General features: G+C 58.0%; 1 protein-coding gene across 1 annotated transcript; it reads right to left on the minus strand.

Moving 5' to 3' along the window:
• Nucleotides 1-11,990: 11,990 nt before the first annotated feature.
• On the minus strand, nucleotides 11,991-17,302 carry Bdkrb1 (bradykinin receptor B1). Its single transcript, XM_026399445.2, has 2 exons — nucleotides 17,239-17,302; nucleotides 11,991-13,319 (listed from the first exon to the last, which is right to left on the minus strand). The coding sequence occupies exon 2, from the start codon at nucleotides 13,307-13,309 to the stop codon at nucleotides 12,251-12,253; it is 1,059 nt and encodes a 352-aa protein (XP_026255230.2). The 5' UTR covers nucleotides 13,310-13,319; nucleotides 17,239-17,302; the 3' UTR covers nucleotides 11,991-12,250.
• Nucleotides 17,303-24,786: the final 7,484 nt, after the last annotated feature.

Here is a 24,786-nt window from a genome sequence, read left to right on the forward strand (position 1 = left end):
AATCTCCAGGCCACCGCCAGGGGACAGGACATTCTGGAAACTTGGGTCCCACTGGGGTGCGCACCGCTCGGTGCCAAGCCTCCCCTGGCTTCCAGAACCCGGGCGCGCATTCCGTCAGCCGACTGTCGCCGGCGGAGCCTCCTCCAACACTGAGTGACGGTCAAGAGCAGCCCGCGTCCCCAGCTGCGCTACGCCAACTCCAGAGTCGCCGCCCCGGCGCGGTCGCAGGCCCGCGTGGCGTGGGCGCTGGAGGCCGGTCCGCGCCCCGGGTCCGTCTCCACGCGGCTGCAGCGCTCCTCCTCCGCCGCGGGACCTGGTTCTCCTCGAACCCTGCGGAAGCCGTCCCACCCGGCTTGGTGGCGCAAGCCCCCGCCTGGCAGTGGCCCGGCCTCCGTGTCCTCCGTGCTGTCGAGCTCTCTGCCGACGAGCCCCGGCAGGGGGCGCAGGGAGCCAGGGACAGGTGGCAGCCGTTGGGAATCTGGGTGGCCGTGGCCAGTTGCCCTGATAGAAGCTGTACCTGGTGACACCCCCCCCCCATTCATTGGGAGCACTCCCTTCTGAAGAGATCTTGGGACACCCCATCCGAGAGGACGCTGCCTTGTTTGTGCTTTTGCTTTGGGCCCGACCCGTGGTCGCCCGCGTGGGGCTGGCTTTGGGAATGTGTGGCAAGGAGCGCCCCCACCTCGGTGCCAGCAGAGGGAGCCCGCGCTCTCCCTGCGGAACCTGGGGCTGGGCCGCGCGCCCCCAAGCGTGGCCTCTGCAGTGCAAGGCTTTGGGAAAGCCCCATCCGCCTTCTCTCTGGGTCTGGTTTTTTTTTTTTTTTTTTGAGACAGAGAGAGAGAGAGAATTTTTTAATATTCATTTTTTAGCTTTTTTTAATGGACACAACATCATTATTTGTATGTGGTGCTGAGGATTGAACCCAGCACTACCGCTTGAGCCACATCCCCAGCCCCTCTGTGTCTGTTTTTTGGGTTGGGATTGAACTCAGGGCGCTTTACCGCTGAGCTGCATCCCCAACTCTTTTCTCTCTCTCTCTCTCTCTCTCTCTCTTTTTTTTTTTTTTTTGGCGGGGAGGAGGGCAGGATCTCGCTAAATGGATGAACGAGGCTGGCCTCAAACTTGTAATCCTCCTGCTTCAGCCTCTGAGAGGCTGGATTACAGGCGTGTGCCGCTGCACTGGGCTCTGTCTTTCACAGAGCTCACCTGTGACGGCTTCCCCTGAGTCAAGGACACTGCTTAAATGAAAATGTCATTTTTTTTCACGATTAATTTATCCCTGGAAATACTGGGTCAGGTGGCAGCACCCAGCAGCCCGTGTCCCTGGAGGCTTTCCTCAGAGGTTGATAAGGAATATTGGGGCCTGAGAGAAGAGAAATGGGCTTTGGATTCCGATCCCAGTCTCTTTGTTTTCCCTGGGGGTGTCTAAAGGGGAGTGAAACAGAAGCTGTGGACACTTCTCTGTAGATCCCTTTCCCAGGAATGCAGGGTCCCCTCCCCAGTCCTCTGCTTAGGTCTGGGGTCAGGCAGGTGCCCTCCTGGGACGTGGTGTTTAAGTGGGGAGAGGGCATCGTGATCAAGATAAGCCATAATTTAATACAAGGTTCTAAAAACAAAGTTAACACAAAAGCATCCGTAATGAACAAAACCTTAAAATGTCAAAGACAGGATCCGACGTGGGACTGTCACGTGCGCATCACCCCCAACCTGGTTGGGGCCCTGTGGGGTCGTACGGTTGGTGGCATCTCCTTGTGACGGAATCCCACCCCTCCCTCCCTTTGCTCACGCTTCCCTGCCTCCCCTCCATCCTGAGATTGGGACAGGACCAGGCTGGGGAGGGGGCATGGCTGGAGGCAGCCACAGGCACTGGGAAGGCGTGTTAGGCACCAGGGGATGGTCCCCAGGTCCCCAGTGGGAACTTGCTAGGAGCCGCTGTCACTCTTTGGACTTAATGTTATTAGCAAACCCTTGCTGGGGGGCTGTGCAGGGCTGAGCGGGGCCAGGTGACTTCAGGTGGCTCTGGCTGGCCCCCACCCCCCACCCCCATTGGACCCGACCCACCCTGCCACTCCCCTGGCAGCCCCTGCCCCTTGTCTCCTCCTTCTGGGGCTCCCTGCTCCCCTTGAGTCCAGTCCTTCAGGGTTTGGAGTCCCCACACCTCCAAGAAGTCTCCCCAGCCCACCTGCCTCTCCCGAGGCCGTTGTTGGACAACCTGATCGTGTCTGCTGAGTGTGGTTCTTGGGTGTGTGTGGGGGGATTTACCCACTAAGGGACTCTTCAGTTGTCACAATTTGGGGGGTTTCTCCTGACCCCCCACCTGGTGCACAGAGGCAGCTGCTGCTAAACACTGCTCAGACAGCCCCGCCCCCAGCACAGGTCCCTTGACCCCAAATGTCCACAGTGCTGTGAGCCCTGAGCCAGAACTCACTGAGCTCTTGCTAAGGGTTCTGTGACGTCTCCCAAGAACCAGATTCGCAGCTTCTCCTCACACCTGTTTGGGATTTGAGTCTGTCGCAGTCAGGGGCAGGCAACGTCCAAGTTCATTCCTGTTGCTATAACTGGATACTCGAGACTGGATAATTTATAAAGAGGAAACGCTGATTTCTGTGGTCCCCGAGGCTGGACCTTCTAAGAGCATGACTCTCGCATCTTCCGGGTGTCACAAGGTGAGGGCCTTGTGCTGTGTCATGACAGGGCGGGCATCACACGGCGAGGCCAAGCAGGAGGCCAGGAGGGGTCGTTCCATAACGAAGCCTCTCCTGTGAGGACCCATTCATTCATCTGTGAGGGCATCAGTCCTTCAGCTCGGCCCTCGTGATACAGTGGCCTCCCCAAAAGTCCCACCTCTCAGCACTGCTGCCTTGGGGACTGGGCTTCCAACATGGGACATTTGGGGGACATTTCAAATCGTAGCAGCAAGACCGTGGAAGCTGGGGTTTTCCTTCGTGAGCTCTGAATTTGAAGCAGGGAAGTCAGCGTGGGGCCACAGTGTCACCTCTATTGCCAATGAGGGGTAGCCTGGAGGTGAGCGGCCAGGATGGGCTTCGTGAAGCTGAGTCTCAGAATACAGCCAATTTAGTCATGCAGCCCAGGAAATGCTGATGATGGCCCCCTGGAGTAGAGCCTGGAAGCTTACCTGATGGCCAAGAGAAGACAGAGGTTGCAGTCAGGCGCTTCCCAAAGAGAATGGAGAAAGGAGCTGATCCCTACAGGTCTGGCTCTTCTTTTTGGAAACTGTTTAATTAGATAAGTCAGTTCTCTTCCATGGAGGGGGTGGACCCAAGAAGCCAGGATTGTAGGGAACGACCCTCTTTCTATTAAAGTTTGATGAGTCAGTCAGGATGGGCTGGGTTCTGCTGCAATAACAAACATCTCTCAACTCTCATGGCTTGAAGTAACAAAAGTTCATCTTCTACTCACTCTCTACTGGTTGGCAGGGGATTCTGCTTATCACTCAGGGGTGCAGGCTGATCTTAGCACAAAGATCCTGGGTTGGCTACAGCAGAGAAAGGGTGTGGAAATCTATGATCTTAAATGCTCTGCATAGAAATGACCGTGCATCTCACCTGGGCCAAGGTGAGAGAGAAGGCCATACTCAGCCTCAACAGACTGAGGAAATTCAGTCCTCTCCTTTCCCAGAAGGAGAGCCCAGGAATTGTGGCTGGGCTGCAGTCATGGCTATCAACCCTGGCCCAAAGATACTTCTCTGGGAACCATAAGATGTTCAGGAGCTGTTCCTAGGGAGCCACGGCCCAGGACAGATCCCTAGACAGAGAGGAGGAAGGCCCCGATCCCAGACCTCACACCAAATGTCACTGTGTGGTGGGGCAAAGTGTCCCAGGCCTCAGTTTCCCATCTATAAAACGAGTACCCTGCACTAGCTGTGCTGGTTCCTGGGGTCTGGATTCTACGGTTGGAAAGCGTCTTCTTTCCCTCTGCTCCCCGGGCCTTCAGGAGGCACGACTGTGTTGGACCCTCAGCGTGTCCCATCCCTGCAGGGACTGCACAGCGGCCTGACTCTGGTTTTCAGAGGTCAGGGTGGCTCCTCACCCAGCATCACCGTGCCCACTGCCCCTTTCCCCAGAAGCAGAGCCACCGGCTACCTGATGTCAGAAAGCCCGGCTGGGCTGGCAGAGCCACCTGGCTGTGTGGACGGTACCTGCAGAGTCGGGAGCTCGGGGTCATTTTAAACCACGGCGGGGGCTGGTCTGTTACATAGCTGCAGACCGTCGATTCCCTCTGTGATCCGCGATCCACTCCAGGGACAGCCACTCCCTAAAAGCCACCTCTGGACACACTGCTGCCCTCACAGGCTGTGATGACCATGTGACCTCGAGGTGACAGTCACCCTTGGCCTTGGCATGACTCTTCCCCTGACTTGGGCGAGGAGAACTGCAGGTGCCCATGCCCTCATTGTCGGGCAGACGCGGCCACCCGTGATTACACACCTCACACGTCTGTCGGCCCTCCAGGGTGGCTGCCGCTAATGCGTCTGGGGTCCTGGCTGCAGTCCCCTGCCAGGGGACCCACAGCTCTGTCAGGACCTTCTCCAGTACCAGGGAGCCCACAGGGACCCCAGGCAGCTAGTCCTATCTCAGGACAGCTCTGCCTGTCAAAGGCTCCTCCTCAGATTACAGAACTTGTGTCTCAGGAGTATTTTTTCTCTGGTCCTACTGTGGTCATGCTAAGTACATCCATTCCTCTCCCTCCAAGCTCAGGCCCTGCTGTTGGGTCTCCACCGCTGCCATTCTGATCTCTTTCTTCTGAACCAGCCAAGGGCTGAACCCATACTCCCCATGGCCCCTGTGCAGGCTGACTCAGTGGGATTTCACCTTCCTCATTGTAGATGCTCTACTCCTATTGATGCAGCCAATAGCTGGCAGCTATTTGGGGAGTGGTCATATACTGAGCTCCCTACCAACTACCACCAAGAAATATCTTCCCTTTATGGTTTCTGATTTCTAAAAGACCGTTTCTGATACTTCTCTGTTCCCTGAAGTTCCTGGAAAGTAGACCTGGCTTCCTGATCATTGTCTGAAATCCAGCCCAGCCATAGGTGTCTCTGCTGCCATTGAGGCCACTTGGCCTCTTCTCTGACCTCACTGCTGGGAGCTGTCCCAAGGCCTCATGGGCGTCCTGGGTCTGGAGAGAGCCCTGCTCAGGAGCCCAGCTCCCTGGGAATCCTGGGTAAGTCTCCCTCCCTCTCTGGAAGGGAGATCTCTTCATCTATAAAACAGAGAGGTCCAACTTCATGCGGCACTCTGTCACAACCAGAGAAAGGGCCCTGGTGCCATTTCTCGGATTTTGTTCCGACATCCCGACGTGGCCTGCACTCGTTTGCATGGTATTTATTCACTTGGTGCTGGGGTTTGAACGAGGCTCTCCTGACACTAAGCACCCAGCACCACTGGGCGGTGCCCGGCCCTCAGGACAGCCCCTGCGAGCTGCAGGAGAGCCTGTGTTCCTGGCTGCAGGGCGGCCTAGTGCACGCCTCCAACTCCCCGCCCTGGTGGCTTCCATCCCTTGGCTCGTTCCGTCTTTCCCAGCCGGTGTGGCAGCCCGTTACTCACTTCATCTCCGTAAGATCCCACCGTGGGGTGGCTGCGGGGCCCTGTGGACCGACTGCACATGGCGGTGGACAGTGTGCCTTCCCCAGTAGGCAGGAAGGACCTGCAGGTGTGCAGAGGCCAGAGAGCAAGCAGCAGCTCAGCCAGGAGCTGTGGCAGGAGGGAGGGTGGAGAGGGAGGTGGAGGGAGGGTGGAGAGGAAGGTGGAGGAGGGAGGTGGAGGAGGGAGGGTGGAGAGGGAGGTGGAGGAGGGAAGGTGGAGAGGGAGGTGGAGGAGGGAGGGTGGAGAGGGAGGGTGGAGGAGGGAGGTGGAGGAGGGAGGGTGGAGAGGGAGGTGGAGGAGGGAGGGTGGAGAGGGAGGTGGAGGAGGGAGGGTGGAGAGGGAGGGTGGAGGAGGGAGGGTGGAGAGGGAGGTGGAGGAGGGAGGGTGGAGAGGGAGGGTGGAGGAGGGAGGTGGAGGAGGGAGGTGGAGGAGGGAGGGTGGAGAGGGAGGTGGAGGAGGGAGGGTGGAGAGGGAGGGTGGAGGAGGGAGGTGGAGGAGGGAGGGTGGAGAGGGAGGGTGGAGGAGGGAGGTGGAGGAGGGAGGGTGGAGAGGGAGGGTGGAGGAGGGAGGGTGGAGGAGGGAGGGTGGAGGAGGGAGGGTGGAGAGGGAGGTGGAGGGAGGGTGGAGGAGGGAGGGTGGAGAGGGAGGTGGAGGAGGGAGGGTGGAGAGGGAGGGTGGAGGAGGGAGGTGGAGGAGGGAGGGTGGAGAGGGAGGGTGAAGGAAGGAGGTGGAGGAGGGAGGGAGGAGAGGGAGGGTGAAGGAAGGAGGTGGAGGAGGGAGGTGGGAGGAGGGAGGGTGAAGGAAGGAGGTGGAGGAGGGAGGTGGAGGAGGGAGGGTGGGGAGGGAGGGATGGAGGAGGGAGGGGTGGAGAGGGAGGTGGAGGAGGGAGGGTGGGGAGGGAGGGTGGAGGAGGGAGGTGGAGGAGGGAGGGTGGAGAGGGAGGTGGAGGAGGAAGGGTGGAGGAGGGAGGGTGGGGAGGGAGGGTGGATGAGGGAGGGTGAAGGAGGGAGGGTGGAGGAAGGAGGTGGAGGAAGGAGGGTGGAGGAGGGAGGGTGGGGAGGGAGGGTGGAGAGGGAGGGTGAAGGGGAGGGAGGTGGAGAGGGAGGTGGAGGAGGGAGGGTGGAGGAGGGAGGTGGAGGAGGGAGGGTCGGGGAGGGAGGGTGGAGAGGGAGGGTGAAGGAGGGAGGTGGAGAGGGAGGTGGAGGAGGGAGGGTGGAGAGGGAGGGTGAAGGAGGGAGGGTGGGGAGGGAGGGTGGAGGAGGGAGGGTGGGGAGGGAGGGTGGAGGAAGGAGGTGGAGGAGGGAGGGTGGAGGAGGGAGGGTGTGGAGGGAGGGTGGAGAGGGAGGGTGAAGGAGGGAGGTGGAGAGGGAGGGTGGAGAGGGAGGGTGAAGGAGGGAGGTGGAGAGGGAGGTGGAGGAGGGAGGGTGGAGGGGGAGGGTGGAGAGGGAGGTGGAGGAGGGAGGGTGGAGAGGGAGGTGAAGGAGGGAGGTGGAGAGGGAGGTGGAGGAGGGAGGGTGGAGGAGGGAGGGTGGGGAGGGATGGTGGAGGAAGGAGGTGGAGGAGGGAGGGTGGAGGGAGGGAGGGTGGAGAGGGAGGGTGAAGGAGGAAGATGGAGAGGGAGGTGGAGGAGGGAGGGTGGAGGAGGAGGTGGAGGAGGGAGGGTGAGAGGGAGGGTGGAGGAGGGAGGTGGAGAGGGAGGGTGGAGGAGGGAGGTGGGAGGAGGGAGGGAGGGAGGAGAGGGAGGGTGGAGGAGGGAGGGTGGAGGAGGGAGGTGGAGAGGGAGGGTGGGAGGAGGGAGGTGGAGGAGGGAGGGTGGAGAGGGAGGGTGAAGGAGGGAGGGTGGAGGAGGGAGGTGGAGAGGGAGGGTGGAGGAGGGAGGTGGAGGAGGAGGGTGGAGAGGGAGGGTGGAGAGGGAGGTGGAGAGGGAGGGTGGAGGAGGGAGGTGGAGGAGGGAGGGTGGAGAGGGAGGGTGGAGGAGGGAGGGTGGAGGAGGGAGGTGGAGAGGGAGGGTGGAGGGGGGAGGTGGAGGAGGGAGGTGGAGAGGGAGGGTGGAGGAGGGAGGTGGAGGAGGGAGGGTGGAGAGGGAGGGTGGAGAGGGAGGGTGGAGGAGGGAGGGTGGAGGAGGGAGGTGGAGAGGGAGGGTGGAGGAGGGAGGGTGGAGAGGGAGGGTGGAGGAGGGAGGGTGGAGAGGGAGGGTGAAGGAGGGAGGGTGGAGGAGGGAGGTGGAGGAGGGAGGGTGGAGAGGGAGGGTGGAGGAGGGAGGTGGAGAGGGAGGGTGGAGGAGGGAGGTGGAGGAGGGAGGGTGGAGAGGGAGGGTGGAGGAGGGAGGGTGGAGGAGGGAGGGTGGAGGAGGGAGGTGGAGAGGGAGGGTGGAGGAGGGAGGTGGAGGAGGGAGGGTGGAGGGAGGGTGAAGGAGGGAAGTGGAGAGGGAGGTGGAGGAGGGTGGAGAGGGAGGGTGGAGGAGGGAGGTGGGAGAGGGAGGGTGGAGGAGGGAGGTGGAGAGGGAGGTGGAGGAGGGTGGAGGAGGGAGGTGGAGGAGGGAGGGTGGAGGAGGGAGGTGGAGAGGAGGTGGAGGAGGGAGGGTGGAGGAGGGAGGTGGAGGAGGGAGGTGGAGAGGGAGGGTGGAGGAGGGAGGTGGAGAGGGAGGGTGGAGGAGGGAGGTGGAGGAGGGAGGTGGAGGAGGGAGGGTGGAGAGGGAGGGTGGAGGAGGGAGGGTGGAGGAGGGAGGTGGAGAGGGAGGGTGGAGGAGGGAGGCGGAGGAGGGAGGTGGAGAGGGAGGGTGGAGGAGGGAGGGTGGAGAGGGAGGGTGGAGGAGGGAGGTGGAGGAGGGAGGTGGAGGAGGGAGGGTGGAGAGGGAGGGTGGAGAGGGAGGTGGAGGAGGGAGGTGGAGGAGGGAGGGTGGAGGAGGAGGGTGGAGGAGGGAGGGTGGGGAGGGAGGGTGGAGAGGGAGGTGGGAGGAGGGAGGTGGAGGAGGGAGGGTGGAGGAGGGAGGGTGGAGGAGGGAGGTGGAGGAGGAGGGTGGAGGAGGGAGGGTGGAGAGGGAGGGTGGAGGAGGGAGGTGGAGGAGGGAGGGTGGAGGAGGGAGGGTGGGGAGGGAGGTGGAGGAGGGAGGGTGGAGGAGGGAGGGTGGGGAGGGAGGTGGAGGAGGAGTCCCAGCGGCTCCCACCTGCCTCCTCTCAGGGTGACTCATCTCCAGAGAACAAGACCCGCCTGCGCTTGCGACACTGTGGAGTTCCCCTGGATCTGGAGGGGCTTAGGGTCGCCCATCAGTGATGGGTACGGGGATGGATGGGGCTGGAGGAGGGCTGTGTCCTTCCCAGGGTTAGGAGCAGTAATGGCGAGACGTGGCCATTGACCACAGGTTCCCGGGCCCAGGACAGGGCTGAGCCAGCAGTGGACTGGGGAAGAAGCCCCCCATCTCCAGGAGCCCTTCACAGAGGGCAGGTGGGAGCCACGTGGGCAGTGGAGCAAGGGGTGCTGCAGGACCTTCTGCTGACACGTCCCTCCACCCAGGGCGGGCATCAGCACCCGGGGTGTGGCTCGGGCCTGATCCAGGTGGGAAGGGAAACCAGCCAGCGGTGCCAACCAGCCCCATCCACAGGAATCTGAAAAATGGCTCCTTCAGCCAAGGCAGGAATCTCTGCGATGAGCAACAACCTCCGGGCAGTGGGTCAGGCCTCAGTGCAGCTGCCAGGCGCCAGGCCCTCCTGCTGCGGCTGCCTTCAGGAGGCTGGCTTCTCAGGGACCTTGTCACAGCGTGCCCTTGAACCAGCCTGGAGCTGCGCAGTCAAAAGCTCAAGGCCGGCACGTGATCCTGGGAATGCTCTGCACCCCTAGAAAGGCTGATGAGCCACGAGCTGAAGGGGCTGAACGCAGGTGGCAGAAGACAATGGCAGCTCAGGGCAGGCAGTTCGCGCAGCGGAAGAGGGACGCCTGTCCATTCCTGTCCAGCGAGTGTTGCCGGCGCCTCCTGCCCTCTTGGCTCGGGAGTGTTGGCCTGCAGAGCTGCCGCCTGGGGGTCTGGAAGTCGCCAGCCTCTGCCCCTCCCTCGCCACCCTTCCTACCCTGGCACACGGGGATGGACTCATAAGGACTCAAGGAGGGTGAAGGAGGTGGCCCCGGGACGTTGGCCCTGTGGGTGTGTGGCTCTCCCTGGGCTTGCTCGCGGGCCACCTGCCCTCTGTCCCTAGACTGTTAATGAAGGAGCTGGGTCAGATCAGGGCTTGCAATCGCAGCCACCTGCAGTATGGTGCCTGTGCCACGCTGGAGGGAGGTCGCCCACAGGGGGCGCTGTCACTCAGCACCCAAGAATCAGTGTCCTGGGAGCCCCAGGAGGCCAGCTCCAAGGGGCCGGGAGTGGCGTCTGTGTTCACTGTGCTGGCAGTGCCTGGGACGGCAGACAAAGGCACGAACCGCCCAGTGTCACTCCACCTTCCCGGTGTTCGGGAGGAGCTGGAGAGCGGGTGTCTCTCTGGAGCTTGGGTTGGATAATGCATCAGAAGCTGTTCGAATGCCACGCGGCCTGGGGCTCGCACAGGTGCATCCCGCCTGCTGACCCAGATGTAGGCTGCTGGGATCCCACCTGCTCTCCAGGCACTCTGGGCTGGAGCACGATGGCCAGGTCATCGTCCCCAGGGTCCCAGCAGCCCAGCCTCGCAGGACCATGTGTCCCCAGGGACACTGTCTGCTTTCCACTTCTGTGCAGCGGCATGAGGGCCGGCCTTTCTGTCCAGGCCAGGAGGCTGCGGGCTCAGTGTCTTGGGGGTCTGAACAGGACCTCTGTCCCTGTTCCATGGAGCTGATCTTGGCCCCAGGAGCACTCTCTCCTCCCCAGGGCCTTGCCGTGCCCATCTGCCCGTGGGGCTCAGTGGACATCCCACCTGCACACGCCTGTCCTTGACCTGTACCACTGGCTTCCCCTACCTCCTGCTGAGCTTGGATCTGAAATGGCCCTAAAGGCCCCGGTGTGAAAGGTTTGGTCCCCAGTCCCTGGCACCACTGGGAGGTGGGGCCTCCTAGAAGGTAGGTAGGTCACTGGGGTCGTGCCTTGGAGGAGCTGTTGGACTCCAGGCCCTTCTCATCTCTCTTCAAGTGCTGGCTGCCAGGAGAGGGACAGGCTCCTCTGTCATGCGCTCCTGCCGTGATGTGCTGGGCAGCCACAGGCCCAGGGCCAGGTGACCATGGACTGAGACCTGGGAGACCATTAGCCAGAGTAAACCTTTTCCCTCATTAAGGGGATTATCTCAGGTAGTTTGCCATAGTGGCAGAATGCTGGCTGGTGTACCTCCTGCATGTTCCCTATTTCAGTCCTTCACCACCGACTGACCAGTACCTCCAATCCCCGTGAACTGTGGCCATCCATCTGGCAAAACCCAACCTGGAGCAGTCCGACTGCCTGCCTGCCTTCTGGAGCTTGCTGAGCGCTGTAGAAGGAACGTGCACATCAAATTCATGCTTTCCAGCTTCAGCAGGGCTCCGAGCCCCTGAATCCCTTCATGCTTCCTTAGTGAGTTGACTCTGACCGTTGACCATCACAGACCCCCCAGCAGGCCATCCTCCCCCAGCCCCACACCCTGGTCCTCCGCCTCCCTCCAAGCCCTCCCTCCTACCTAAAGCCCACCTGCCTCTGTTCTGCTGCTTCTTCTGCAGGAACATGCCCTTTCCTTACTTTGCTTGGCCAATGGCCAGGTGTTTGGGATTCGGGTCATCTGTCCTTCCTGCGGGAAGCCCTCTCTGAGGGCTCCTCCTAGCCACCCGGCCTGGCCCATCTCTGCGCTCTCACCCCATTCTCTCCCCGGGGGATGGGGCGGTGCTCCTGCTCTGTGATATGCTCCTGGTTATTGTCCTGTGGCCACAACTGAAGCAGAGACACCGTCAGACCATGCATCAGGTCCCTAGTGGCAAGGAGAGCATGGTGGGCCAGGGGCCAGTGGGTGCTGACCAGTGCGTTGCAAGTGGCCCAGGGCAGTGCTTCCCCCAGCTGTCCTCCCCTCCTGTACCCCACCCTCTGTTGAAACTCAGCCCACAGCTCACCTCCCCGTCCCTCTGGGCAGCCAGACCTCGTGGGCAGGAGCTTGGGCTGAACCTCGGTATATTCCTCACAGCTCAGAACATTCTGGACAAATGGAGATGTAACAAGACACCCTTCCTGGATGCCTGGGTGAGTTTCCTGTTGCTGCTGTAACAAATTAGCGCAGACTCAGTGCTTTGAACAACTCCGATTTATTCTGTGACAGTTCTGGAGGTCAGGGGCGGGCAGGGCCTGTTTCTGGAGGCTCCAGGGGGATCTGCCCCCGTGGTTTGCCCCGCCTCTGAGGGCGCCTGCAATCTTGGCTCACGGCCCCTTCCTCCCTGGCTCTGACTTCTGCATGTGTCCCCACATCTCCTCTGACTCTGAGGACCCTTGTGACTATGTTGGGCCACGTGGATAATCCAGGACCGTCTCCCCACCGGGAGATCCTCATCTTAATGACACCTACAAAGTCCCTGTTACCCTGTCAACTAACCTCCCCAGGGTCTAGAAAGGGCTCCGGATGTCTTGGGGGGTCATTATTTGGTAGATGGTCATCTGACCACCACCGTAGTCTTTATGGGGATGGAAGGATTGAAACGGAGGCCAGGATTCTCCTTTCTCTGCTGCTTCAGCTCTGCCCGGACAGCGGGCCGCAGTCTTTCCTGTGGGTGGAGGACAGCGCCGTGAGGCTCCAGGGGGCGCATCGTTTGTAAAGCTCCCAGAGCTTGGTCCTGAAGAGCCGGCCCACGAAGACGTAGATCACGGGGTTCAGGCAGCTGTTGGCGAAGGCCAGGGAGTTGGCCAGCTGCAGGCCCAGGTCGATGGGCTCCTCCCAGGAGCAGCCCCGGACGGCCCCCACCCGGAACAGGAACTCCAGGAAGGCAAAGAGGTGGTAGGGCGCCCAGCACACCAGGAAGGCCCCCACGAGCGCCAGGATCAGCGCCGTGGTCTTGCCGTCGCTGGGGCCCCCACACCGGGCCCTGCCGACGGCCTCCCGCGTTCGCAGGGAGGCCAGGATGTGCATGTTGAAGAAGAGGATGGCGGCCAGGGGGAGCAGGAAGCCCAGCACGGTCAGCTCCACCATCCTGGCCACGTGCCAGGCCTGGTGGGGCAGCAGCAGGATGCAGGCCGAGACGTTCAGCTCAGGGACGGCCTCCACGGACCGCAGCAGGAACGTGGGGGTGCTCAGGAGGCCCCCCAGCACCCAGATGAGCGCACAGGTGGCCTGGGCCTGCCGGCGTCGCCGCCGCCTCCGGCTGGCCATGGGGTGCACCAGCACCTGGTATCGGTCCTGGCTGATGGCCACCACCAGGAAGATGCTGATGAACAGGTGGGCCTTGATGACCCCGCTGACCACGCGGCAGAGGAGGGCGCTGAAGGGCCAGTGGAACTCGTTCCAGATGTTCTCCGCCCAGAAGGGCAGGCCCAAGACGAACACCAGGTCGGAAGCCGCCAGGTTGGCCAGGTAGATTTCCGCTGCATTCAGTCGCCGGCGCGGCAGGAGGAGGACGGACAGGACGAGAAGGTTCCCCAGGAGGCCCAGGGAGCAGATGCCAAGGAGGAAGGCGGGCAGTGCCCTGTGCAGCAGGGCCCAGGCCTCGGAGGCGCCGTCGCAGGAGGAGGCGTTGGGAGGGGCCTGCAGGCTGCCGTTGGAGGACTGGAGCTCCAGGAGGACCTGGGATGCCATCCACAGTGACCTGAAATGAGAGGAGTGGGGGCTAGCGCAGGGGGAGGCAAGACCCAGCCCCCGGGCCACCCTGCCTGCGCCTGCTTCGAACAATAAAGTTTTATTGGCACATGGCCACATCATTTGCATATACCTGTGGCCATTTCCATGTTACAACAGCAGAGTTGACGGCTGCCCCTACTCAACAGCTGCTCCTCTAGAGGAGGAGGTTGCTGATGTCTGGTGGAGAGCAAGAGAACAGGACTTTGCCCTTGAGTTCAAATGCTGGCACAACCGCTTGTGGCCTGCGTGGGCCCACTGACTTTTCCTTTCCTTTGGGGATCTGTCTATTGAGTGCTTAGCGTGGTGCCCAGGGGAAAAGAAAGTGCTCAGAAGAAGGCGGCAGCGATTAGACTTACTGGAGACCATTTCATGATTATTATGAAAGAGCTGAACAAATGTTTAGTGAGCATCTACTTCCTGCACTTTGCAAGGTCCTGGAGATTCACAGGACGGAGCAGCCCCAACTCTGTGGGGCTTGCCGCCTGGAGGAGAGGCAGGGTCATGACCTAAGAGGGGACACACACAGGGCAAGAAGGGGGCACAGCCAGGGGAGCTGCTGGGGCTGGGCTGGCAGGGTGGATGGGTGGGGGCAAGAGTGAAGTGTTTCCAGGAGAAGATTCTTCTGCGCTTGGAAAACCTGGGCAGTTGGATGGGAAGGAGGACACTCCCACTCATCAACGGCCGCTGGGTTCCAAAGCTCTAAGTGTGTTACATTTAAGTATTTCCTCATTTAATCTTCCAGCAGCCTGTTGTCACCCTGTGACCAACTGGACTTGTGCAGGGGGAGGTGTCTGTTGGACATGGAGTAGCGATGCCCAGTGTGCAATTAGGTATTCAAACCCGGTTTTCAGGGACAAATCTGGGATAAGGAAAAGTAACTGAGAGTTGCAGTCCCATGGAGGGAACCCTGGAGGGGGCGTGCAGACGGAGGGGGAGGGGCGGAGGAGCAGGAGACCCGGGAATGATGCTTTGGTGGCTGTGAAGTTCCACGGCACGCAGGACGGGGCCGCTCTGAGCCACAGCAGGAGGAGGATCTTGCTCTTGCCACCGTGGGACTGTCATTTATGGCAGGGCCCCAGTCCGCCACGGATGTTCGCTTTGCAGTCTGGCAATACTTTAAGTTTGCAGTGAGCTCTTCTGCAGGACGGGCCCCGAACCAAATGTCGAACAAAAATCCAAGTCTGGACTTTCTGTTTCCCAAGGAGGGGGCCAGCGTGCAGCTCCTGCGAGATGTTGGTGGCGAGTCCCTCTCCATGATGCGGAGGGGTGGGGTCGGCAGAATCACAGCCCCCAAAGGTGTCTGGGTCCCTGCCCCCCCCTGGGGGCCCATGAATATTATCTTTAGTGGCAGAGGGGGCTCTGCCGATGTCATTGGATCATGGGTCACGGGGTGGGGAGTGTCCTGGGTCGTCCACATGGGCTCCATGGCATCCTGCGGGTCCTCGTAAGGGGGGTGGGCAGGTCAGGGAGAGATGTGACCACGCTGTGCTGGGGCCTAGAAGATGGGGGAGGGGCTGCACGCACAGGACGAGCTGGCCCTTGGGAGCTCCGGAGGAACACGGCCTGGCCACCCCTGACCTTAGCCGTGGCCTCCAGAAGTGTAAGAGAATTAATTTGTGTTGTTTCAAGCCACGGAATTCGTGGAGCTTTGTTGGAGCAGACACAGGACACTGACGCCCAGCCCAAGAGGTCAGCTCCCCCACCCATGCAGGAGCCTCAGCTTGGATCTGACGGGGTCAGCAGGCTTTGCCCTCCACTCCTCAGCAGCCACAGCACGTGTCTGCTGAAGCCAGGGTGGTCTTTACTAGCTGGGGTTAAAGTTGGCCAGAGGAAAAATCTTCCTTCCTTAGTTCTTAGCTTTAGCGCTGAGATTTTTCCTGGCACATAGTAAGTGCTCAGTAAACCACAGCTCTCGAGGGCAGTAATTTGCTCTGCTTTGAAAAACTCAGAGGGGGCACTGGGCATCTCTACCAAAGGTGAGAAGTCTGTAATTTCTAAGTGAGGTTTTCCGAGTTCCCCACATTTTAAGCCTGGCATGGGCTACGTGGCAAGTTCATAGTTTTCTTCACTAAATTAGCCCTCCTCAGATGAACTCCAATGTCAACAGTCAGGGGGTGACAAGGACACTGGGAATATAGACAGAGTGGGTGAGAAAGTCAGCATGGTCAAGAGCAAGCCACACACAACCCAACCCGAGCAGTGATTGTCCTTAGGAAATCTTGTAAGCCAGCTGGGAGGGATTTATTTTCATAAATCCGAATCTGTATGTTGTGAGGGCAGAGTCCCTGTGAGGCCAGATGGCTGTACTTAGCACTGATGAGTTACTTTTGTTTTCTTTTTTATTTCCTACAGCTCTTTATTTGTTCTTTTTAGATATACGTGAGAGCAGAATGTATTTTGATGTATTCTACATACATGGAGTAAAACCGTTCTACTTAGATCCCATTCTTGTGGTTGAACACGATGTGGAGTCATACTGGTGATGAACTCACACATGAACATAAGAAAGTTCTGTCTGATTCATTCTACGGTCTTTCCCCTTTGTCTAATCCAATGAACTTCTAACCCCCCCAACCCCCATTGTGGGTTAGCATCCACACATCAGAGAGAACATTCAGTCTTTGTTTTTTGGGGGGGATTGGCTTGTTTCACTTAGCATGATAGTCCCCAGTTCCATTCATTTATCGGCAGAAGCCATAATTTCATTCTTTAGGGCTGAGTAATACTTCATTGTGTCTATCTACCACTTTTTCTTTATCCACTGACCTGTTGAAGGGCACCTAGGCTGGTTCCATAGCTTAGCTATTGTGAATTGAGCTGCTAGACACATTGAAGAGACTGTGCACTGTAGTGTGCTGATTTTAAGTCCTTTGGGTATAGACTGAGGAGTGGGATAACTGGGTCAAATGGTGGTTCCATTTCAAGTTTTGTGAGGAATCTCCACACTGCTTTCCATAGTGGTCGCACAACTTGCAGCCCCACCAGCAGTGTATTGTATGAGTGTGCCTTTCCCCCACACCCTCACCAACACTTATTGTTGTTTGCATTCTTGATAGCTGCCATTCTGACAGGAGTGAGATGGAATCTGATAAACAAATTCAGCAAAGTAGCAGGATATAAAATCAACACCCATAAACCAATTGGGTTCCTATACAGCAAAGAGGAATCGACTGAAAAAGAAATTAGGAAAACTATTCCATTCACAAGAGCCTGCAAAGCCACCACCACCATAACAACAAACAAAAACAAACTTGGGATTCAACCTAACAAAACAAGTGAAAGACCTCCACACTGGAGACTCCAGAACACTAAAGAAAGAAACCGGAGAAGACCTTAGAAGATGGAAAGATTCCCATGTGCTTGGACAGGTAGAATCAATATTGTCAAAATGGCCCTACCACCAAGAGCACTGTACAGATTTAAAGCAATTAAAACCCCAATGACATTCTTCATAGAAACAGAGAAAGCAGTCATGCAACTCACTGGGAAAAACAAGAGGCCCGGAAGAGCCAAAGCAATCCTCAGTGAGAAAAGTGAAGCAGGAGGCATCACAGAACCAGACTTAGATCATCCTGCAGGGTCTAGTGACAGACAGTGTGGACGAGTTCCACTGGACTGTGACATAAAGCGTGACGGGAACCTTCCCTAGCTGCTCCAAACACTCTTCCTCTTCCCCTAATCTGAAAGAGCAACTAAAGCCCAAACCAGGCATGGGGCAGATCAGAATTATTTTTGTTAAGAAATCCACACTGAGGAACATAGAGGCTGCCAACATACAGGTATAAGGGAAGCTCTCCGTTTGTTAGATTTTTTTTTTTTTAAACAGATGTGATCTCTTCCTTTTTAGATACATAAGAAAAAAAAAAAAAAGGTGGTCATTTACTTACCGGAATGGAAAATGAAAACGCTCACAGCTTGGGCTGGGTCTCCTCCGGGCGAGGACAGCCTTCAGAGGTGTTCTGTGCTGGGACCTCTGGGGGCATGTGACAGCCTTCAGTGAAACCGTGTCTGCTCCTGTGACGTCACGGGGAGGGGGGTTGGCTGAAAAGTGAGTCTTGGCTGGAGAAGGTGGTCCGGCTTTGGAGAGGAAAACTCACTGTCCTTTTGCTTTGCTCTTGGGGTGGTGAGAGATTACTCAGCCTCCTCTCCCTGCTTCTTGGGTAACATCCGGGAGGCTGGCCCTGCTGCCCGAGATGTGCACTGCACACAGGCCCTGCAACCCCGTGTTGGCACCGTGCAGACCTCCACCTCTGCTGGGGGTGATCTCGCTGTCGCAGTCGGCCCCCCAGTGCCTGGGACGCGGCCCCACTTTGGCAGGAGCCGGCTTGCGCCTCCCCTTTTGCATTTTGGTCGTGAAGGGTGCGTGGCCAGGAATCCACCCGCGTGGACCGTGACACACACAGCGGGGTGGGGGGGGAGGCTGACTCACGGGGGGGGATGAGTGAGACCTCGGCACATCCCCCGTCCTCCCGGGCAGATCTGGACTCTGGTTTTGACCTGTCTGCGTTGGTGAGTTACACCACATTTCAGGACAGAGGAAATTCCTGGCTTTCCTGGGGGGGCAGGCAACGGGCCCTTCCTCCGGAGGCCACTGACCAGGAGCCCAGCTGTGCCAGCTCCCCGGCTTCTGGCAGGGCCTCATCTGCCAACTCGGGGCTCCTGAGAGGCCGGCCCCCCAGGATGCCCCCCCACGCCTGCCACACAGTGTTCCTTTGTCTGCAGAATCTGCCTGGCCTGGCTCTCCTGCTTCCTGTTACTGATGTCCGGGGGATGGACGCACTCTCGAGTGGGGTCCAGGGGCATTCCAAGGTTGGATTGGTAGAGGACACGTGGGGAGCTGGCAGGGCCTCTGGGGACATTCCTTAGCATCCAGGCACCTCTCGGGCGGGGCGTTGGGCAGGGGCCTCACACTGTCCTTGGGTGGATTTTAGCCAGAGAACAGCACCCCGAGTCCCCCTCTTTCCTCCTGTGGCTACGCAGCGGGGGCCTGGCTGGCCAGCCACTGACCACGCCTCCCTCAGCGGGCAGATGAGACTGCCCTGGTCTGGGACGCTCCTTCCCAGCTGTCCCCCTGCCAAGGGTCTATTTAGTCTCTCGCGGCCAGAGACGGTCCTGCCAAGGGTCTGAGCTCAGCTTTGCTCACCCGGAAGACGAGGGTGGAGAGTTCAGCCCTGAGCAGGGGCCACTGATGGGGGCCGAGGAGCCAGACTTCCAGGGGTCAGTCTGTGGCGGCCTTGGCCGAGGCGTGGGAGTCTCTGATGAGGCTCGTCCAGCTGTCCCTGGCCCTGGATGGAGACCGGGAGGCAGACCTTGGTCCCAGGGAGCAGAGGGTCTCCCCCGTGGGGAGTGGGCCAAGGGCAGCGTGAGGAAGCCCCCCGGCTCCGTGCTCACCCACCAGGCGGGTGGACAGATGCACAGAGTCAGAGTCGCCATGGTCCACCTGGGTGGGTCCCGGGCATCCAGAGAGCCCCAGGTGGGGCGGGGGCCTGAGCCCACCTGCTGGCCAAGGTGCAGGCCTGAGCGCTGCTCCAGGGCAGGAAGGGGCTGTTGGTGGCACAAGCTCCACTGGGCCAGGGCTTCTGAGGACGAGGAAAGTCCAAGAACCAAAAGCCTCCAGCCCTGTGCTCGCCTGCCTGGGAGAGGAAGGGCCGCCCACCTGGCAGTGGGCTCACCAGACCCTCTCCTTAGGGGAGTTGTGAGGCTCCATGGTGAACAGGGTCTGGGACCTGGACCGTGGAGATCTCCCTAGGGACACTTGGAAGGGACTTGTGGCTGGGAGAATCAGCTATGCTTCTCCGTCTTCTAAAACCTGTCAGGCCAGGTCACTTCTGAACTTGAAACCCTCCTAGGCTCTGGGCCAGGCACAGGCAGGGGCTGGACAGTGGCCTACAGGGCCATACAGGCCAGACCTGGCTGTCTCCTGAGCATGCGTCTCGTGGTCCCTGCCCAGCTCTCCCAGCAGCCCTGGGCCTTCTTGCTCTGTTTTGGGCACGCTCTATCCTCTCCCACCTCAGGGCCTTTGCACTGCCAGCTCCCTCGGCCCACCCTTCCCATAGACTCACACCCTCGCTCTCTCAGCTGCTTCCCATCTCCACGAGTCCCTCAGGTGAGAGAGCCTCTGGAACAGCTTCTCCCTTTGTGCTCGCTCTGTGGTTCTTCACAACCCCGTCGCCTCCTACACGTATGCACTCCTGTGTCTGTGTTCACTTCCTGTCTTCCTGGCCAGCATCTGAGCTCCACAGGGCAGAGAACTCATCTCTGTGGATCAGAGTCCCATTTCCTCTCTCAGGACTGATACACAGCAGTTGCTCAATAAATACTTGCTGAATGAATTCATGACCCCAGGCATTTATGGATCAAAGCATCAACAGTTTGTCTTATGCCAACAAACATGTCTTTGCCCTTGGACTGGGATATGCATCGCCAGCCTCTGGGCCTGCAGCCTGCGGACAGCTCCTCAGAGGACTTCTTAGTCTTCATAATCACACGAGCTGATTCCTCATAATAAGTCTCTCTCTGTCATCGATTTCTCAGGAGAGTCCTAATATGCAGAGTCTGGGGAGACTGCATGGAGGGGGCACGTTTGAGCTGGGTTTTGAGAGATGGATCGGAGTGGGAAGGCTGAGAAGGACGTGTGCAAGGACAGCGTGTGCAGTATAAACACGCAGAGGCCCTGTGCGAGGCCCCTGGGAGCTCGGAGCAGGCCGCAGGCCACACGGATCCTTCTGTCCAGGAAGACCACTGGGCCCAGCTGGGTTTGGAAAGACCGCCCTTGGCAGGCCTTATATGGACCCGTGGTTTGGTGCAGAGAAGATTAAACAGAGCTCTTCAGGCCGGAGTGAGTGCTGTGCTGAGTGGGTGCGGGAGAGGGGCCAGCCCCACTTAAGACCTCTGGGGACAGTGGGGGACTTGGCCGTCTTAGGAATGTTCCAGTCCTGCCTACTTTTGAAAGTTGCTGGGAGAGTCCAATAAACACAGGCAGGGCCCACGCTGCACTGTCTGGCTGCCCGTGGGCACCCTGGGCATGGAGATGCCCCTGTGTCTTCCCGTCCTGCGCCCTCCCGTGGGACCTGGCGGACAGTGCGTCATTGTTCAGCAGCCTTGATGCCTGGGGGCGTGTGCAGCAAAGAACGAGGCGGAGACACGTTGGCTGCCCTTTACGGTGCTCCTGGTGGAGGGGGAAAGGGTTGCCTTGGGACGGCCGGCACCTAACTTGAGCATTGGCCACACTGGTCCCCAGGGCAGGAATGCTTCCAGGGGCTGCAAGACTCTGGGCACAGAGCTACCGGGATAGCCGAAGATACCTATACCCCTTCTGGAAGACCTGGGGTCACTCTGGACTGTCCCCGTCCTGGATGGAGGGCAGCTACCAACTGAAATGCATGTGTCATTATAATCCATGAGCTCTGTGAAGAAAAAGAATAGGACACAGTGGCCCATGACACAGAGAGGAGTGGGGACTCGTGCTCAGGGAGGCTGTTCAGGGAGGCAGCACGTCCTGTGCCAGGTCCTGGAGTGTGAGAAGAAACCAGCTGTGGAGTAGGAGGCACACACAGCATAAGCAAAGGCCCTGGGGCTCAGTGGCTGGAACAACTGAGGAGGCTGTGTGCAGAGTCTGGACATCTGGAGAGCGGTGGGGCGGGCGGAGGCCATCTCGACCCAGTCTGCTAGAGCACTGTGGGAAGTTTGGAGTTTCCCCGTTCAACGACATCGAAAGGGAGGGAGGGAAGATCAGGCAAAGGGAACGCTGAGCTCTGAGGCAGTCCCCAGGAGCCCCAGGCAACCTGTGGGGGTTCTGACGCTGAGATAAACCTTCAGAGCTGCGAGGGGGCGAGACGGCTGGGTGGCCCTGCAGAGGTGGCCCGGGCCCTCCCGGTGGCCCAGCACCTCAGCCAATGGGGAGGGAAGCTGTGTTTGGAAGATCACCTGGCTCCTGTGTGGCAGATGGGTCACAGGTGGGGGGTGGGCAGTCAAGGAGGAAGTGAGCTGGGGCAGGGACTCCCTGGGGACAGATGGTGGGTGGGAGAGGGCAGGAGGGGGATCCAAGAGCTTTCCCAGCAATAGCTACCTACCTACCTATCTACCTACTTACCTACCTACCTACCTACCTGCCTGCCTACCTATCTACCTACCTACCTACCTGCTGCCTACTTACCTATCTACCCACCTACCTATCTACCTGCCTACCTATGTACCTGCCTATCTACCTACCTACCTGCCTACCTGCCTACTTACCTACCTACCTACCTACCTGCCTACTTACCTACCTACCTGCCTACTTACCTATCTACCTACCTATCTACCTACTTACCTATCTCCCTACTTACCTATCAACCTACCTACCTACTTACCTATCTACCTACCTACCTGCCTATCTACCTACCTGCCTATCTACCTACCTATCTATCTACCTATCTACCTACCTACTTACCTATCTACCTATCTACCTACCTGCCTATCTACCTACTTACCTATCTACCTACATACCTACTTACCTATCTACCTACCTGCCTACCTGCCTATCTACCTACCTATCTACCTGCCTATCTATCTGCCTATCTACCTACCTGCCTACCTGCCTATCTACTTACCTATCTACCTACCTATCTACCTGCCTATCTACCTACCTACCTACCTGCCTATCTATCTGCCTACCTACCTACCTACCTACCTACCTAGCTAGCTAGCTGGAGTGGCGGGGGTTCTATTTCCTGAGAGGGGGAAGATGAAGGGAGGACACATCTCTCAAGAGAGGACTGGAACAGTGAGTTTGGACCTAAGTGTGAGATGCGTGTGAAGTAGCTCTCCATCAGACACCGCACCAGGGACAGCATCTGGGAAGGGGACCTGCTGTTGAGAGCTATTGGCATAGATACTCCCCAGTCGGGCTCCAGAGAAGGAACTTCAGGGTGTCTCTCATCTGTCTGTCTCCGTGTCTCTGTGTCAACCCTCTCTGTGTGTGTCCATACGAGTGGCTCTATTCATCTCTGTATCTCCATCTCCATATTCTGTCTCCTATGTATGAATTATCTACCTACCTGCCTGCCTACCTACCTACCTGCCTACCTGCCTATCTACTTATCAACCCACCTACCTATCTACTTACCTATCTACCTGCCTATCTACCTACCTACCTACCTGCCTACCTGACTATCTATTTATCCACCCACCTACCTACCTACCTACCTACGTACTTGCCTATCTACCTACCTACCTACTTACCTATCTACCTACCTACCTACCTGCCTACCTATCTACCTACTTACCTACCTACCTACCTACCTACTTACCTATCTACCTACCTACCTACTTACCTGCCTATCTACCTACCTGCCTACCTACCTACCTACCTACCTGCCTGCCTACTTACCTGCCTGCCTACCTGCCTGCCTACTTACCTGCCTGCCTACCTACCTACTTACCTACCTACCTACCTATCTACCTACCTACCTACCTACTTACCTACCTACCTACCTACCTACCTACCTGCCTATCTACCTACCTGCCTACCTACCTACCTACCTGCCTACCTATCTACCTACTTACCTACCTACCTACCTACCTACCTACCTACTTACCTGCCTATCTACCTACCTGCCTACCTACCTACCTACCTACCTGCCTGCCTACTTACCTGCCTGCCTACCTGCCTGCCTACTTACCTGCCTGCCTACCTACCTACTTACCTACCTACCTACCTATCTACCTACCTACCTACCTACTTACCTACCTACCTACCTACCTACCTACCTGCCTATCTACCTACCTGCCTACCTACCTACCTACCTACCTGCCTGCCTACTTACCTGCCTGCCTACCTACCTACTTACCTACCTACCTACCTACCTATCTACCTACCTACCTACCTACTTACCTACCTACCTACTTACCTACCTACCTACCTACCTACCTACTTACCTATCTACCTACCTACCTACCTACTTATCTACCTACCTACCTATCTACCTACTTACCTACCTACCTACCTACTTATCTACCTACCTACCTGCCTACCTATCTACCTACCTACCTACCTACCTGCCTACCTATCTACCTACTTATCTACCTACCTACCTGCCTACCTATCTACCTACCTACCTACTTACCTGCCTACCTATCTACCTACCTACCTACTTACCTGCCTACCTATCTACCTACCTACCTACCTACTTACCTACCTACCTATCTACCTACCTACCTATCTACCTACCTACCTATCTACCTACTTACCTATCTACCTACCTACCTACTTATCTACCTACCTACCTGCCTACCTATCTACCTACCTACTATCTACCTACGTACTTGCCTATCTACCTACCTACCTACTTACCTATCTACCTACCTACCCTACCTACCTACCTACCTACCTACCTACCTACCTACTTACCTGCCTATCTACCTACCTGCCTATCTACCTACCTACCTGCCTACCTATCTACCTACCTACCTACTTACCTATCTACCTACCTACCTACTTATCTACCTACCTACCTGCCTACCTATCTACCTACCTACTATCTACCTACGTACTTGCCTATCTACCTACCTACCTACTTACCTATCTACCTACCTACCCTACCTGCCTACCTATCTACCTACCTACCTACTTACCTGCCTACCTATCTACCTACCTACCTACCTACTTACCTACCTACCTACCTACTTACCTACCTACCTACCTACCTATCTACCTACCTACCTATCTACCTACTTACCTACCTACCTACCTACCTACTTACCTATCTACCTACCTACCTACCTACCTATCTACCTACCTACCTATCTACCTACCTACCTACTTATCTACCTATCTACCTACTTATCTACCTATCTACCTACTTATCTACCTACCTACCTACCTGCCTACCTATCTACCTACCTGCCTACCTATCTACCTATCTACCTACCTACCTACCTGCCAACCTACCTACCTATCTGTGGGTCTATCCTCCATCTCAAGAGTTCTTTCAAGGGCTTGGCTCATAGGATAGGGGGTCCGACTGAGACCAAGCTTTGCAGGGGTCCCTTAGGACCCTTCAGGGACTCTGGGTTTGCTCTCAGCCCTGCACTGAGTCCACTGTGGATGAAGCCCAGCTGGTTGCCAAGGGTGACCTCCTTTATGCACTGCCAGGGGTCTATAAGGTGCTAACCCCCTCTGCCAAGTGCCCCACTGTAATACCCACGTTCACATCCATATAAATAACTGCAAGGATCGCGGCCACATGGGCACATGAAACCCTCCGTCACACACGGTACGTAGAGCCATAATTCTGTCTGAGATTAGTCAGAGGACCATGCAGACAGATGAGAACAAGGGTTAGGATGGAGGCCCGGGGAGTCCAACATTTAGGCTTCAGGTGAAGGGGGGGGGTGCTGGGCAAGGAGACCATGGAGATCCAGGCGCCAATCAAATCCAGGAGGCTGGGGTTCCA

The sequence above is a fragment of the Urocitellus parryii genome, chromosome 6 (genome assembly GCF_045843805.1).
Source record: "Urocitellus parryii isolate mUroPar1 chromosome 6, mUroPar1.hap1, whole genome shotgun sequence".
NCBI classification, from domain to species: domain Eukaryota; kingdom Metazoa; phylum Chordata; class Mammalia; order Rodentia; family Sciuridae; genus Urocitellus; species Urocitellus parryii.